This window comes from Echiichthys vipera (genome assembly GCF_963691815.1).
Source record: "Echiichthys vipera genome assembly, chromosome: 2".
NCBI classification, from domain to species: Eukaryota; Metazoa; Chordata; class Actinopteri; order Perciformes; family Trachinidae; genus Echiichthys; species Echiichthys vipera.
The window spans coordinates 22345680-22364043 of NC_139827.1; the positions used below are offsets into that span (position 1 = coordinate 22345680).

The 18364-nt window shown below is 40.0% G+C and overlaps 1 protein-coding gene across 1 annotated transcript; it reads left to right on the plus strand.

Annotated features, from left to right (window-relative positions):
• Window positions 1-591: 591 nt before the first annotated feature.
• LOC310960034 (solute carrier family 24 member 2) lies at window positions 592-16776 on the plus strand (the record flags this gene model as incomplete). Its single annotated transcript, XM_083931626.1, has 9 exons — window positions 592-1509; window positions 10567-10602; window positions 10884-10995; window positions 11178-11282; window positions 11923-12002; window positions 12131-12268; window positions 13562-13651; window positions 16274-16440; window positions 16527-16776. 9 exons carry the CDS (start codon window positions 592-594, stop codon window positions 16774-16776), a joined length of 1896 nt encoding a protein of 631 aa, XP_083787752.1.
• Between the last annotated feature and the right edge of the window lie 1588 nt (window positions 16777-18364).

An 18364-nucleotide genomic window follows, 5' to 3' on the forward strand; every position in this document is an offset into this window, starting at 1 on the left:
CTGCTTTACACAGTGTTGGGTAGTTTAATCTATAACAGTGTACCACATTGTATGCATTATGTGCTGCATGTAAAATCGGTATTTGCAAAGTCACAAGAGTTGTTAGATGCATTTTGTGGTGTAGACGTACAATATTTCCCTCTGAAATAGGAATGAATAGTGGAATAGAATTAAAGGCAGCAGAAAAAAGAAATACTCAACAACGATACAAGGCCTGTAAGTGGATGAAAATCAGGAGTGGGAATAGTAAGAATGACGACAAAGTATTCATACTCATTTAGAAGCTTACATGTATCATTATTTGTTGTCTTGTAATACTGTACTATAAATATACTTTTTTTAATCTGCTTTGTTGCATCTTTTTTTTGTCTGTCTTTCAGTGAGTAATATGAGGAAGCCTTTGAATGGGCTAGACCCTGGAATCAGACTGCAGGGCTTCCATTGTGTTTAGACTTGGAAGCAGCATGCAAACAAACCGTTGAACCGCCGAGGCCTGTCAAACCCCTGCCCTTGTAGCCACCAGCACCACCAACCCAGCTTTGGGGGGATTCCAGACACTTCTGCACTGCCTGATAACCTGCGCCAAACACCATGGATTTCCTAACCATAAGAAGTCGAGACAGGATGGCTCCCTCCAGCTCTGAGCCTCTTCTGGGGCCTCACAGCAGATGCACCAGGCACCACTACCATGGCGTCAAAAGAAAGATGCGGCCTGGACGAATTCTGGGCTTCATCATCAGTATGGTGGCGGTCTGCATGTTCTGTTCATGGAGTGCCTTGTCGCTGGTCACAACGGTGGCCAAGGAGCTGGAATCGTCCGCTGAGGGCTCAGGGGAGGCGGCAGTGCCCCAAAGAACTCTTCTGCAGTACCACAACATCTCAGCCACGCCAGAGGACACACCGGTGGCCATGAAATCCTCTGAAATAGAGATGAATCACGGGGACTACCCAACAGACTTATTCAGCATCGAGGACAGACGCCAGGGCTATGTGGCTTTTCATATGTTTGGCATGTTCTACATGTTCATATCATTAGCCATTGTCTGTGATGAGTTCTTTGTTCCTGCACTTACTGTCATCACAGAGAAGCTTCAGATCTCTGATGATGTAGCAGGAGCCACCTTCATGGCGGCAGGTGGCTCAGCCCCAGAGCTCTTCACATCTGTCATAGGAGTTTTCGTCTCCCACAGTAACGTGGGTATCGGTACCATTGTGGGCTCCGCCGTCTTCAACATCCTGTTTGTGATCGGTATGTGCGCCCTGTTCTCCAAAGAGGTGCTGAATCTCACCTGGTGGCCTCTGTTCAGAGATGTCTCGTTCTATATCATTGGTTTGCTTATGCTCATCTATTTCTTTCTGGATAATCAAATCACATTGGGGGAAAGTATAAGCCTGTTGATGTGCTACAGCTTCTATGTGACTTTCATGAAGTTCAATGCCAAAGTAGAATTTGTCATCAAGACCATGCTGGGCAGCAACCGGGTGGACGAGCTGGAGGCGGCACCAAAGGTGAGCCTGACTTCATCCATCCTTTGTTCCTCCATCCATCCATCAATTGTCCATCAATTGGTCATCCATCCATCCCTCCATCACTCCTTCCATCCCTCCAACCCTCCATCCATCCATCCATCCATCCATCCATTCATCCATCCATCCATCCATCTTCCCCTATTTCTTCTCTTTCAATATCAACTCTATGCTGTCACACCATATTGGGTGCCAGCAGCTGATCCTTACATTCATCCATGCTTACATTCATCCCCCATACATTTAACTCAATGTTCTCATTCACTGGTCGACCCCTCCATTCAGTGAAAATCTCTTAGATATTGGACATATCCAGCTAAGATTCAGAGTGTAAAAAGTAATGTTCTATTTTGTTTTTTTAAGACAACATTTGTGATTCTTGATATGAGTTTCTAATGAGTGGATGGGGTCACAACATCTCTTGAAAAGGAAACCAGACCAGGCGGAAATCTGGGCATCTGATCTGAGAAAAGCATTTGTATTTCTCAATGAATAAGATCACAGAGTGGGCCTGTCATGGCTACTGATTCTGAGAATAGTATTTCTCCTGTTCTGGGAAGCACATAGGGTGTTAAACAGACAACACTCTGTCAGGCAGCCAAACCCTCCTGACTTCCCCTTTGGAAGGATATAAAGATTTGTCTTAACCTGCCACCTGTGCACCACCAGACTGCGGCCTCTGGATGCTGACTAAGTCTAGGGATAGGAACAAGCCCCACCTTCCATCACTACTTTAAGTGACAAAGTCCAGACCAGACTAATATAACACATCTTTTCTGAAAAATGTCCCCTGTTCTATTGGGTTAAAATGCAAAACTCATGTTATGTTATAATACTTGCAATATTTGCAATGGATTTGGTTTACTGTGTTTCATGAAGGGGCATTGGTCAAGTTTTCTGTTTTATTCCCATCTACCTTCATGATTAGTCAGGATGGTCAATTCACCTTTGAGGGTGTGTTTCTACATACTCTCACACTCATCACAGATAACTTCTGATGCTACTGAAGATTTGAGTCATATGAGTCTCAAACTACACAAGCCTGACATGATACAACTCTATTTGACTTTCAATCAAAGTTCTGTTATCCCTTTATCCATCTACTTTAGGAAGGACTTCCTTATAGTGACAAGGGAAGCATTTTATAGTTTTAACATTGCAGGTTAATAGTTATGTACATTATACTGTAGTATCACAGCTAGTCAGAACTAACTATAACTAGAAATAAAAATACAAAGTTGCAAAATACCACAAAATCATTGTTATAAACTACTTTGATCTATCCTCAAAAGCAATAGTTCTTAGGTCCATGGGCTGGAACGGTGTGAAAACTGTGTGGCGGTCTGAGCAGCATCCTCAAAACTAGTGTCCACTCTCTGTGCAGCCTTCTCATCCGTCCGACGTCTTTTATCACTCACACCACATAACCACAACTCAACCATCTCTCAACATGAAAACAACACAAAAAAATGAAGAAAAGAAAGACGGAAAAAGGGGAACCAACTCCTAACACTCATACATAGTTATATTTTGAAATGACATGCTAGGACTAAGTCGTTTCATAGGGAGGTTTCATGTGTATACAATTTTTTTTCAAAATGTTCAATCACACTGGATATAGTAAAATATTTGTTAATAATAATAATAACGATAAGCTTTGAGAGGGTTGAGAAGGACTTCTTAGCGCATGATGAAAACTGAAATGATGAAAACTGAAAGCAGAATATACTAACCAGCAAAATTAGTCCAGAAATCCTTGTGGCATCTCTTCAACCTCATCAGCACGGTCCCTCCTTCAGCTCCCCTCAACTTTGTTCCGACATTGACAAAAGTGGTCTCTTGACTTTGGAGGAAGGTCGTAGCTCTTTACCCATTTACCATCAGTAAACATATTTGCAGAGCATCTGTGGTTATTCAGCCTAACATGGATTACACACAGGTCCCATAACAGGCTATGTACATCTGGTCACAATGTTATGGGAGAGAGAAAGTGTATTCAGTTATTTATCAATATGATATTAGTGGGTTTTTTCTCTCTGAAGTGTTCCCTCACAGAGTGACTTATCCTCAAAGGATGTTGACCTAATGAAAACCCAGTTACAGTACCAATCTCTTCACAATCACTAATCACTTCATGTCAACAGCTTCAGAAGAAGATGATGGCAAAGTGTAATTTTGAGATTAGCTTGGAGTGCTGCTGTATTCGAGACAGCAGATTCAAGGCAGAGGGGTACAAAATGTTCAGCTCACACACAAAAAAGAGGTTATTTTGTTGTTCACGTTTGTCTCTCCGTCTTTTTGTGTGTGTGTGTGCAGTTGGAGACAGATCTGTTGCTCTCTGATGTTGTAATCACATACAGCGCTCAGGTGACGAATACTAAAACTACTGTAGGCTGATCTTAGAGCAGCTAGCCCGTAGCTTAGACCGTCATCACCCATCGCCAGTTCTTCAGGGGCGTATACAGTGCACTGTTGCACATCATTTGTTTTTTTTTGTTTAATTTCAGATAATGTACTTTTTTCATTATAGGTCAATAACGACAGTTTTAAACCTTGACAAAGTTGCTAACAGTAAACAATCAAGTTTGATTCCTGTTGCAGTGAATGTGAATGACAGGAAGTTGACAAGGACACAGACTGTTGCCTAGCAGTGGAACTCCATTAAAAGGTCTATACAGAGAGATACGATAGTGGTTGAAAACACTTCTTAGAAGCAGGCAACTATTTTTATGGTCATGATTCAGGCCAGGAAAAGTTCTCAAGATTTAGGGAACAGATAAGGTCATGATCACCAGGCTCCAGTATAGTTGCATCTGCTTTAAGGCTCCTCCCTTGAAATGCTTATGTAACTGTAAATGAGAAAGAAGCTTTTTCCCAAGGAGCATGACTTGTTATTGTTGTTTCAGCAAAGAATAATAACTTATATAATAATATAAAACATAATAATTAAAAGTACGGTTTAGTGTCTTTCAAAACAGTTCAACATGTTTTTTTATTCCATCATTATCCCTTTACCAAGAATCAGTTACTGACAATTGCTATACAATATTTTACCCCAGTTTCTAAATGTATCACCCGAACTGTGTGTGTGGTATATCTCTTCCACTTACATATATTTTAATGTTTGTTTGATTCTAAATGTAGTATATTTGAGTGCTCATTAGTGTTGCTGCAGAAGCTCTATTTGACATCTGCTCTTCTGGGAATCAGCTGTTCTTCATTCTGCCTTACCTCAACCCAAGAACAGCTTTTCTCTTTCTGTCGTCCAGCGCTTGATGTCCAACTGCCCTGCTCCATGTGTCGGTAGCTGCTAAATAATCCCCCAGGTTAATGCTCAGCAATCCCATTATAGACGCTAATAATAGTCAGATGCTCCCTGGGGGAGCAAGAATCAACTGAGGAAAAGACAGACTGCTTCTTCCTCAGCCTGCAGTCATGCTCATAACTGTGGCATTGTTAACAGTTAAATGTTACAGGTTGTTTTGCACAGTGCATACAAAGTCTATGAAGAGATGGTGGGAGAGAAGATCTGATCTGATGTTTCTTTTGCTGATGGCACTAAAGATGACAATCCTCTCTGATCCCCTTATCAACTGCTTACCTGTGGTGACGACAGCAAGATCACTCAGTCTCTGTAGAGCTCTATAACTAAATGTTCAAATTGTCCTTGCAATCATTACTATTAGACCTGGATCACAATGCAGCAGTGCTCTGCATCTGCAACTTCATAAACTATTATTATTATAACTATTTTGGGCATAAGAACCTGTGCAGAGAAGGAAGATTTGTTTGTCAGGTTATTGCTTGTCTTATGTTAGCAATTGATGGAATAAAAGCTTTATTTAACAATGGTGAGAATTCATACAGTGATTTTGTACAGTTCTGGGGTCAACACACAGCAACTGATCAATTTTACACTTTGCAGCAGTGAAAAGAAACACACTGATAACTGTTGTGGTGTTTTGTGGAGCCCTCAACTGTGTTGCAGAAAAGGATTTTTGAAAATGATGGTTGGTAATTGCTGACAGAGGAGTGTGAAAGAGAAATGTTTGACAATGCTGTGACCTGTGAAGGTTGCTGCTGCACTTCACACGCAGGCTAGAAAAGTACCGGTCTAAAAGTGGTGATCTTTGCAGATTAATCCTGGCTAAGTCCCACAGCCTCAGGACATTCAGGACACTAGAGAGAGAGAGAGAGAGAGAGAGAGAGAGAGAGAGAGAGAGAGAGAGAGAGAGAGAGAGAGAGAGAGAGAGAGAGAGAGAGAGAGAGAGAGAGAGAGAGAGAGAGAGAGAGAGAGAGAGAGAGAGAGAGAGAGAGAGAGAGAGAGAGAGAGAGAGAGATCAAGGAAGGAAAATTAAAATGTGTATAGAAATTGAGGAGGTGATCTGATTGTGCCCCTGATGATAATTGGGATTTTAAAAAAGTTTGGCGTAAATCTGTAGGATTTTAGGATTTCAGAGTCTTCTAGTGTCTGTAGTTTCTCGTCTGGACAGGTGGATGAGACCACTGAACTGGAACAGCAGCTCAGCCAAAAGTGACAAAATCGTTTAAGCTTGAGGCTTTCGTCCTCTTCTTCTAAACAGATCATCTTCAGGTCTCAAACATTCCCTCTTATAACATGAACAACCCATGATCTAGGCTCCTTTTAGTAACTCTTTACTTCCTAATGTGGAAAGATTTGGATGTATTATTATTTATTTTATTTCTGGAGGGCTATTAAGTAGTTTACCCCAAAGAGATGGGCATAATGTCAAAAGTCAGTAAGTCATTTTTCTGCTTTATTTTAAATTATGCCTTAAATGTACAGCAGATATGCTAGTATTTTGTTGCAAGTCCAAGTCTCAAGCCTCTAGACTTGTGTGATTGTTATGAGCTGCCCACCTGCCACTTTGGTCTTAGGCTTTTGCTGCACAAACACTTTTAGCAGAGAAAAAGACAGAAGAAAGAAGGAATAACGAGAACAAAAACAAAAAGAAAAATTGCTGCCCCTAAAAACTAAAATAAAGATTGTTCCGGAGTTCCAAATCTCCAGGCTGAGTCAAAGTCCATTATGATGTCCCCATTTCTGACTTAAAGCTGTTAACAATGGCCTGCATTTAGCTGTTCTCTTTAAGTTGGTAAAAAAAATGTACACTATAAACCAACAAGCTATTAATGTTCTTTAACTGCAAAACAAATGCATCAAATATGGAACTCGAGCAATAGTAAGATGTGAATGAGACCATGCTGATTTGTATATACAGTAGATATGAGCAGTGTAGTGGCTTGCTTTTATCCATAGATTATTCGATCAGTATATGTATTAAAGATGGTTTCATGATAAACCGTGGTCAAATGCACAACATTCAGTATTACCTTTCAATTTTTAATTATCATTAAAACTATCTTTGATTACTGCACTTTAAAAAAACTCAGTAAGTACACTCCAGCGTGTGTTTGTCTGCGTCAGTGAAAACATGGCGTGACAGCACTCAGGAGATTTTTCAGCCTTCTAGGAGAGTCTAAGTCTGAAGATATATTTATGTTTTAGCAGGAGTGCTGAGAGAAAATCGAAGATGGTCACACAATCACTGTGGTAGGCTGTTATTATTTTAATGTATATGCAAACAAAAGAACATTTTCAGCACATTTTCTGAGAGTAGTCTCACATAGTCAGACCCTACTTCCCTCCAGTATGGTCTTTGTAACACAAAAGGAGCACTTTTAATTAAAAAATAAATAAATTCATCAATATGCATATGCTTTATCATGCCATATTTTAAAGACAATCAAAAATGTTGTTTCTATTTTTTTGTAATCTTATTACATAATCTCAAGTACATGGAACATGATACCCAACCCTTTAGATTAACTAACATTCTTAAGGTATTTGAAAATAATCTGAGAGTAAATGATTATTTTATTCCGTACCAGTTTTTTCTGGAAAAATTTAAAACACCAAACTTGCTGGAATCAATTTAAGACTGAGTCTTGGCGATTAGTCGTTGGTGATTCATGTCGGAAAACCCGAGGAGAGATTTACCTGAGAGCTGAGAGCTCTGTGACATAAGGGCAATGGTGACAAAGATTAACAGCTTTTCGAAGTAATTTAAAGTATGTCATGTAGAATGAAAACATGTTACAATACAGCAGTTATCTAAGTCTACTGTGATATAATGTGTATAGTTAAAATGCAGTGTCAGCAGATTCTACATTAGGTTATTAATGTCTTGTGTCATCAAGCAGCAGGAGCCACGTGAGCATGAACAAACGGGAACTAATGCCAAGCTGGCCAGCTGCTCAGTGATCACATGGACAATGCAGACAGGTTAAAATTAAAATGTTACTAATCATTTTGTATAGTTAAAGGTTGAATTTGGAGAATGAGCAGAACACCGCCATCTAGTGTCTCAAGATCATAGTCGCAACAACAAAAAATAACTCCAGCAGTCGGGTTGCCATGTTTGTCAACCAATCCCCTATGGAAAAGCAATACTTTAATCCTGTACCCCTCAAAGCGCCCCGCAGGTGTATTATTATATAATTTTTTTAATTATAGCTTTTAATGAAGATTCTACATATTCAACCTTGAGCATACATTTAAAAAAAAACAAACATAATACCTCCATCTTCAGTAAGAAGAAACCAGCTTTGTTTTGAAATTCTATCTCGTGTCTGAGCTGGTTTTGAGTAGGAGGAGAGTCGTACAGTAAGGGCATTTACAGCTGGATGAACAACATCTAAACAGTAAACTTCATGCAACAGAAGGGATCAACTTCCACTCAAACAAATCTGGATTGAGAGTGACAAGTCTATAGAACTGATGCTCCTTTGAAAACAATCAGGAAATCTTCAGCCTTGCTTTAGCTGCTATAACAGCAGCAGCAGGTGTCTTGCCAGTTGCATGTTAAAGGGATTATCTGATGGAACTCTGTGGCCTGGCCTCCATTATGCAAACATGCCAACCACAACAACTGTGTTGTGCTTTTCAAAGAGTCAGGCCAGACAACCCCTAAGTTATTAACTGTATTTGTGGGACGTTTGTACTGCATGATATGAGTAAGGAAGTGAAGAAAACAGGAAAGTTACCACAGCTGTGTGATGTAATCATCTGTGAAGGCTGTATTGAGTTTAGCACAATTCAAGGAAAATGATGAGGCACACCTCAGACAAAATAGAGGTGTTGCAGCTCTTTACCAAGGTTGTGAGTGAGTGAGTTTATTTAAAAATATCTGGCACTGTAAATGTCCATACAAGCAGCAGTAGACAGCAGTACACTGTTGACTTACTGCTACCTTTGGAATTAATTTTATTTGAATTATATTTATATGTTCCATAATTAGAAAAGTGCAAAAGCATCTTTCCTGCACCTGTTCATATGCATAAAGTCTCTGAACATTATTAAAATAAGAATAAAAAAAGTAATTTTGGTTAGACAAACTGCGTACCAGTTCACGAGGACTGGATGTGAAATATGAAATTAAAGGTCCCATATTTTAGAAAAGTATATTTCATTTCATTTCCTTTTTTTTTTTTTTAATTATAAAGCAGGTCAAGGTGCTATATAAATACTTTCAAAGTATCAAACATCTCACACCACAGAGAAATGCACACAGTCTTTATTCAGAAACTGTGTCTGTAAACGAGCCGTCAGGACTTCTATACAGTTGTGATGTCACAGCTATGTTATATATAAGTTGAAAGTCACTAACATGCTGTTACAGTCATTCCCCGTCTGCAATGACGGTGTAGAGATGCTGAAACGCTGACCAATCAGAGCAGACCGGGCTTTTTTCGGGAGCAGCATTATTGATGCATTTCATCACTTGTGCAACTAGTAAAAGTGGAGTGTTGCAACTAGTAAAAGTGGAGCTAATGTTAATTACATTAAACTTTGGGCATCTTATACTTTATTGATTTTATGTTTTGTATTGTGAATCTGAATCTGTAACGTAACTACTGCTGTCAGTAGTGTAATATAGTGGAGGAAAAACTACAATATTTGCCTCTAAAATGTAGTGGATTAGAAGTATAAAGTACCATGAAGTAAAGTACTTAATACTAAAGTATTAATATTACTAACTTAAATGTACTTAGTTACATACAATATATTCTGACAAAACTTTGTGTTCACACCTTGAACGTCTCCAAATCTCCCTGATTCCTTCACCACACCCTCCCAGCTGCTGACATCGACCAACTCTGTATTTTCACACACCACAACCACAGTCTATCTGTCAAATGGACTGTGTGTGTGCGCATGTGTGTGTGACTGTGGTGACACCGCTGTGCTGTATATGTCCTCTGAAGAAATGGCTGCAGTTGACATTAGTGTGAGTCCTCCTGTGTGTAGGATCCTGGTCTTCATATTGGAACAAGACTCCAAACACTGTTTTTGCTCCTACTGTGAGGAGGAGGTCATGTTGCTTGTACACACACACACACACGCACACACACACACACACACACACACACACACACACACACACACTGGTGGAATATAAGGAAAATGTGTGTTTTCCCAAAGAAATGATTAATTACTGAATAAGATGTAAAGTTGAAAGGTCCCATGTTGTAAAAAGGGAGATTTCCATGTCTGTTTTGATTATAAAGCAGGTTGAGTTGCTGTATAAATACTGTGAGAATATCAAAACAGTGAGAGCACAGATGCTGACCAATCAGAGCAGACTGGGCAAGCATGCAGACATGTTCTAAAAGAAACCCAAAATATGAATATGAACCTGAAAATTGGTATAATGTGAGACCTTTGAAGACTGAGTTCTTCCTAAAAGTTGAGTTGAAGACATTTTCAGACTGAATAATAGCTCAACCCTTCTGAGTTCCTACCACCATACCCTACTGTAACTGTAATATCTGATTCATATTCAGCTGTCTGCCCCCCACCACCATCTTAGGGATGTAATTTAATCAAACAACACCACACATGAAAACAGTAGTAGTTACTGCAGCCCTAATGTATTGGAACGCATATAGAACATGTGTTTGTGTTACTGCCTCCTGTACTGTACATATATGCTTTTGTTTTCTGTGTTTTTAAAGGTAAATGCACCTGGAGATGATGAGAACAAGCTTATGGTGAGTTTGTTTTGTGTGTTCTCTGTAAGGAACTCTGATAAAGGTCATATTCTGAGAAAGTTTGTGTGCCTGCGTATATTTACAGTATACTCTATGTATCAAAGTCAGCCATGAAACTTTTGATTTGTTTTGTTTTTTCTCTGCCATTTTATTTGGCGCCGTCGTAGTTTTAGCAATTTCATAAATGAATAAAAATAATGATAAAGACCAACAAGTATTTACGTATAGATGTTTTGCATTTATATAATATACTATTTGTATTTGTGTTGGTGTTTTTATAGGCTAAACCAAGGCTGCAGAGGGAAGGTAGCTGTGCTTCTCTACACAACTCACTGATGAGAAACAGCATCTTCCAGCTCATGATACACACTCTCGACCCTCTCAGTGATGAAGGTATGGGCTCTCTCAGTGACGAAGGTATGATTTAGTAAGATTGCGGTACATTTAGTAGTTCACTTTTCCTATAGAAAGTAGTCTTAGCATGGTATGAAAGCATATTTCCTCAACAATGAACAGAACATTTACATAATTATGCAGGGGAGCACGCTGAACTGACTGAGTCTTCATATTTTTAGGACGTTTCAAAGAGAAGGCATCAATCCTTCACAAAATGGCCAAGCAAAAGTGTAAAGAAGAAGCTGCCGCTGCCGCTGCTGCTGCTGCCAACGCCAATGGTGTAGGTGAGTAACAGCAATGTGTGAGAATCTGTGAGTGCATTTGTCCCACTCAAGAATCAATTTCTGATTAACAAGTTCTTGATAACTTTCTGAATTGTTTTCACTGTTTATCTATCAATAGCCAAAGTTCTCGATTGATTAATGATTGGATAATTTATTTGTCATTTGTTCCAACTGAAATAACAGGTCCAGGAGTGTTTCTGCAAAGTTATCATTTCATCCTCAAATTACATATTTTTGTTATTTATTTGCTCATTTATTCATGTTTTATCAGTAGGTATGTGTCAATTTATCTGTTGTCGTTCACAAAAATTCAAGACATTTGTCAATGTATTCATCAACTGTTTTCTACATCAGCTGACTGACTCATTTGTCAATTAATCTGTCATTGGGTCAGTTCATTATTAAGGGGCATGCATGTTACACTTGTTAAGGATGACCCCAGGAAATTAACACGAGTATATTTTGTTTCTCAACATAGGAGCCCTCTCCCAGACAAAGCCTTCCAAAAATGCAAATTGTTCTAAGTTTCAGCTTTTCTCTTAATGCTGTTGGGCATAATTTCTTTTTAAATTAATACTGTTATAGTGAGTTACGTTTTTTTTTAATCTGTTCTTATCTCACTTATTTTTCTTTCCTCCAGCTGATAAAAAAATCCCCAACAGTTCAAATGTTGCAGTGGAAGTCACACCACCCATGAACGGTATTGCAGGACAAGACGAGGTACAGTGCTTATCTATGAGTATTCCTCTAATTTCACATGTTAAAGCATCATGGATAAAAAATTTAATAAAATATATCTAAATATTAATAAATATAAATACAGCTGATATAATGTGCTCCATCTTCAGGATGGTGAGGAAGAGGAGGACGAGGACCAGCCTCTGAGCCTGGCTTGGCCCGACACCACCAGGAAACGGCTCACCTACCTCTTCATCCTTCCCATCGTCTTTCCACTGTGGCTCACACTGCCCGACGTCAGGAGAGAGGTGAAAACACACACACACACACACACACACACACACACACACACACACACACACACACACACACACACACACACACACACACACACACACACACACACACACAATGTAAAGCAGGTTTTGTCTTCTACTCGCATGACTTCATATTCACATATTTTATGAATAGTTTCTGTTTCTCAGCTGATGTTAATTGAAAGTACTGTTAAGGCTTGTTCCGTTGCTGTTTTTACAATCATTTGGTGTATTTTGAAGCATTAGAACATTCGTAATAATGTACGTCAGTGCCCATTAGGAAAGTCTGTCCGTTCAGAGCATTGCTCATCGGTTGGCACCTGTATGGACTGCTTGCCGCGTTCTCGAGAAACGCTCATCTGGTCGACTTCATAATCAACACTGCACTCCCGTGGGTCTTCATCAATAGACCGACCAAGTGTGAAGTTGATTGAATGAACGTTTCTTATGAAGGACAGTCATACATGCATACAAAGGCAGACAGACAGAGATTCCTTGCTTTATATTTAAATGAAGTTGCTACAGCGCCACCTATCGGCCAAACGACACCAAATTTGTCTTTGTCACTCAAATGACATATCTACACCAAAAATCCAAATGTTGATCAAATGCTGTAGCAGTAGCACAAATAGTTCAGGATATATGATATATTTTTTTTTATAATATAAGCCCTGCCGACAGCATTTGAACAGACTTTGAAGGCAAGCTATTAAGAAAAAAATTATGCCTTATTCTGGCTTGGTCCCGAAATGTTCTCCACCAAATTTGGTATGTGAGACTTACGGCTCAAAAGTTACAGGCCAAAATGTAAAATTCATTGTTATAGTACCACCATCTGGCCAGAGTGCAAATTTGACACTAAGCACCTCACCGGGTCACCGGCAATACACCCTTCAAGGTTAAAGTAGATCGGATGAACGATTCTCAAGGACAAACACACACACACACACACACACACACACACACACACACACACACACACACACACACACACACACACACACACACACACACACACACACACACACACACACACACACACACACAAACGTACACACACACACACACACACACACACACACACACACGCAGATTCCTTGAATAGATGACATGTTCAATCGTTTGGATTTTATTTTTTACCTTTTGGGCTACACATTCAGATCAAAATACTGTATTATATGTCAACATTACTATGCCCTTTAAGTGTCAGGTATAGCAGGATCTGATTGAGTGATTGTTTACAGTGCAGTCCATAAACTAAATTTTGTTTTTATTGTTGTTCAGACCTCTGAAAAGTACTTCCCCATCACTTTCCTCGGCTCCATAAGTTGGATAGCTTTCTTCTCCTACCTGATGGTGTGGTGGGCTCACCAGGTACTGTACACACACATACACACACACACACACACACACACACACACACACACACACACACACACACACACACACACACACACACACACACACACACACACACACACACACACACACACACACACACACACACACAGGCTTTCTCTATTTCTCTCATACACCGACTCTATTGACTAATCTGTTCTATTTCTGAGGCCTTTTTTATGAGTCAGTGCAGCAGCCGGGGTGTTGAATGTGTGACCACGGTGGCTAATCCCAACTAATCTGCCTTGACCCACAGACAGATCAACCTGTAACGCTCTATTTTAACACAAAGACAGTCTTGAACCGGGCGATCATGTGTGCAAGGTCACTGAGGAGAATCACCTGCTGTTTTATCTCCCATATCAGCAGAGCGCTGTAAGCACAAGTGTTAGTTGAAGTGATGGGGTGTGGTGATCAGTCATTATCGTCTCAGCCTGTCCCATGCCTTTAACACTGCCGTAACAAACACAGTAGAGCATAAAAGAAGAAGGTGTCACATCCTGGAGATTCAGTGACATGTAATAATAAGGATAAATAAAAAAAGCTGGGATTTTTATAGTGCCTCTCACGGGAACCATGGATTCTTTACTTGAAGGGAATGTCATTTCTTTTATTAATTTCCGAAAAAATGTCTGTTTTTTTTTTTTAGTTATCTGATCAACATATCTCCATTCATCCTAAGGTTGCTTTCAATAAGTTTTGCTTACTTAAAGGTGAAGTCTGTGATTCTGGAGAAAGACTGTTAATATTTGAACTCAGATTCACCCCCTACCTTCAGAACGTTATGCCAGATTAACCGTCCCTCTCACTCCCAGTGCCTTTCCCTATATATATACAGTATATATATGTATATATATATATAAAATATAAATATAAATATATATATGTTTATGGCCATTCCCCCTTCCTGTGAACGTGCACAGATTTTTTTTTCAGTGCACACAGAAGTGCATTGGATTAGAATCGCAGACTCCACCTTTAACGAAAGATGTTACTGCCTGCATATTTCATTTCATCCCCTTTCCTATGTGTTCCACTCATGGTAATTCAGTGAAATTGAAAAAATGGATTCAAAACATAAATTAACAATATAAACAGATGGCCTTTCAATTGACCCTTCACTAAGCCCCTACGTAAATGTCCAATCCTTCTTTAGCAATTTTAACTTGCCAAGGCCTGTCAAGCTTTCAGAGAAAGGGAACAGTGTTCATATGGAACCTGCAAGTCTCACAGCATTTTAAAAGCTGCTTGAAGGAACAGGGATAAGGAGCTGTGTTTCCCTTGTCCCGGTGATCAGCACATAGGGTGAATTTGTCGAGTGTGCATTAGCATTCGGATGTTTCCATTCACAGCTCCAACAACAATGGAGCAATGTCTATACAGCGTCCTGTATTATAAAGCTACCAGCCTGCCTGGTCTATTAAAAGAATATGTTCCCATACCGCTAAACTGAATTGTCAAATAAGTTTTGAGGGAATCAATAAGGTTTTGTTTTTTTTACAGCTCCACTATTTCATTTGCACTCACCACTAGTGTGACTGACTTGCACACTAGCTTGTGCCAACCTCAGCATGTTACTAAGGCCGTATGGCTAGTTAGGAGGTATTATAACTAAACGTTAGCTTAAAATAAAACAATATATTGACTTATGCTGCTCAACAAGAACATTATTGTTCCTTCTGCCGACAAATGAATGTTATGATGGGAATCTAGTGTCTTTTCAGTCTACCTCTCTCTGATATTTCACTATTTCACTACTACTATTATTCCAGAGATTTGCTATTATGTTCTTTGGAATATCTCTCACTGATACCGTTGAAAACGCCACATTGACAAGTTTGCCAGGCCTAGCAACAGAAACCAAGGGAGGGGGGATTTAGAGAAGGGTGGATTAAAAGTTACTTAATAAACAATACCCTACCTACAGTAACATGAGAAAAGAAGCCATACACAATAATTTACCACCAGCTCAGGAGACAGACTACCTGACAGCTTCATATAGTCCAAATATTCTTTTTTAATACATTTTCTTGACCTAAAAAATATTCATAAACACTTTAAATCCTTGACACCAACCACTGAAATACACATCTACTTTGAAGGAATTCGTACACACTGATGCCAAAAAGGAATCTACCTTCTATGGTGCTCGTCCTTAGACATTAAAACAAAACAACTTAAAATGGGCTGGTAACACTCTGCTTTTCGTCCTGTGCATAGCTACTAATGTCTGTAAGTCAACGAAATATTTTAGTCTTAAAAGTCCTGACTTAATAAACATTCTGTTGGTGTGAAGGGAATAAGGCTTTTCAGAAGATCAACATACAGTAGGAGCACACTAATGTAGCACTGGTCTTTGCACTGCCACAATGTCTTTTTCTGTCCTGTCACCTCTCTCAAAGTCTGTAACCTATCTGGCAGCCATTCTACTTATTGTAACCTCTTATCCCCTTTATTTTTTGTTTGTATATTTGGAGTTTCATGTGAAGTTAGCTAAAAGTTGAAATAGACTCTGGTCAAAGCAATGTTCGCAGCAATGTGGAAAAAGCTTGGGGTGATTCTGAGACCGACATTAAGCAGCATGTTCTTCCTTTTCAGGTTGGAGAAACTTTCTGGATCACAGAGGAGATAATGGGTCTGACCATTTTAGCAGCTGGTACTTCAATCCCTGACCTCATCACCAGTGTGATTGTAGCACGGAAAGGCCTCGGCGACATGGCCGTGTCCAGTTCTGTGGGCTCGAACATCTTTGATATCACTGTGGGGTGAGTCCAGCAAACAACAAGAAAACACACAGTGTAATATGCTGTGCATCTCTCGTAGCTGATAAAACTCCTCTCTCTCCCCGCAGCCTGCCGTTCCCCTGGCTCATCTACAACATCATCAACGACTTCAAGCCGGTGGAGGTGAGCAGCAACGGCCTGTTCTGCGCCATCGTCCTCCTCTTCCTCATGCTCCTCTTTGTCATCATCTCCATTGCGGCTTGCAAATGGAGAATGAGCAAGTTTCTGGGCCTTCTCATGTTCTTGCTCTACTTCGTCTTCCTCATTGTCAGCGTCATGCTGGAGGACAAAATCATCGTCTGCCCCATCACTGTCTGAGAAAGAGCGACTCCCGCTGAAATTCAGAAAGCAGAAATTAAGCGTAAATGTGCACACGTGTACCATGATTTACTATAGGAGTGGAAAAACATGTTTGCACAGACAAACTGTCTCTGTTCTATCTCACTTACATACACAGTAGAAGACTGCAGACACACATGCATGCAAGTACCCAGACACTCAAGTGAAAGGTGAAGATAACACGTACACACGCACATGCATATACACACACACGCACACACTTACACACACATGCGTGCGCACACACGCCCACGCACACACACACACACACACACACACACGCGCGCACACACACACACACACACACACACACACACACACACACACACACACACACACACACACACTCACACAGGTTGTGGATGCCAGTTAGAGGCAGGCAGAGGCACTGACTTCAATCAATGCTGCAAATTCAGCCTAGTGCATCACAGCCGCCCAGTAGTGGCGTACAAGCCTGTACGTCATTAACAGACTTTATGCCACCCAGGGACTCCTCTCTCTTCGGACCATGTGACGACATTCAGTAGCCACCATTGGTTAAAACCTGATGGACAAGTTATGTGAACGCATGTGAAGATCACCAGAGATTGTTGTTTTTTCAACTAAAGGACCATGTGGCAGTAACATAAGTACCTCCACTACTCATGTAAGCAGCTAAGTTATGCAAATAAACTTAACTTATAGTATGGGGGCCTAAAGAGACTTTGTTTTGTTCTGAAGGGCAGTGAAAAAAAACAAAGGTGTTATAGCTGCTTGATATACCATTAGTTTACCACCCAAACACTGTATATAAAGATGGCCGCCATGACAGCTACCTAAAAGTGAAGATAAAACATCTTGATCGCCCCCCTGGCAGCTGGCTGCAGTTCAAATCTTAAATCCTGCTCTCTCCATGTTGGCCAAACTAAAATATTTAAATACACGTCAAATTAATTTTGTCATTTCAGTTTTGATCGCGCTGATTTATGTTCTGGTTTTAATTTTTCCAATGCTATAAAAACGTGGTGTAACGTCATGATTGACGTGTGGTTGAGTTTGGCAGGTGTGTGGGCGGGACTTTGATACCGCAGCCTCACCATCCACTCACTACGGCGCAGACTCTGGCTCCTTTGTTTTGTACAGTCGCAGGAAGTTGAGAGGCATTGTCCATCTTTATATACACTCTTTGATTCCACCTCCTGCACGGCTTTGCAATATCATTAAAAGAGAAATATCCTGTGTCAATAATGTTCAAATACAATATTTTTGAGGAAATATTTGGCAGGAATGGTTCCTTTACATCCCATTCATGAATATCTACAATAGGAAACATTAAAAAATGATCATTAGTTACAATAGAGCGTACAGAGATAGAATGAACCCAAGGTGTTTTCATGCTCAAAATATTCCCCACTGTCTTGTTTGGTTTTTCATATAATATGATTTTTTTCTGTTCTGTCTGCCTTTGCACCTCTTTAGAGAGAGATTTCTTCACTAAAACTGGATGATTTTGTGCATGGAAATATAATAAACAGGATCTCAGCATCGCATTTCCCAGTAGACGAGGCAGTCTGGAACAAGTGGTGGA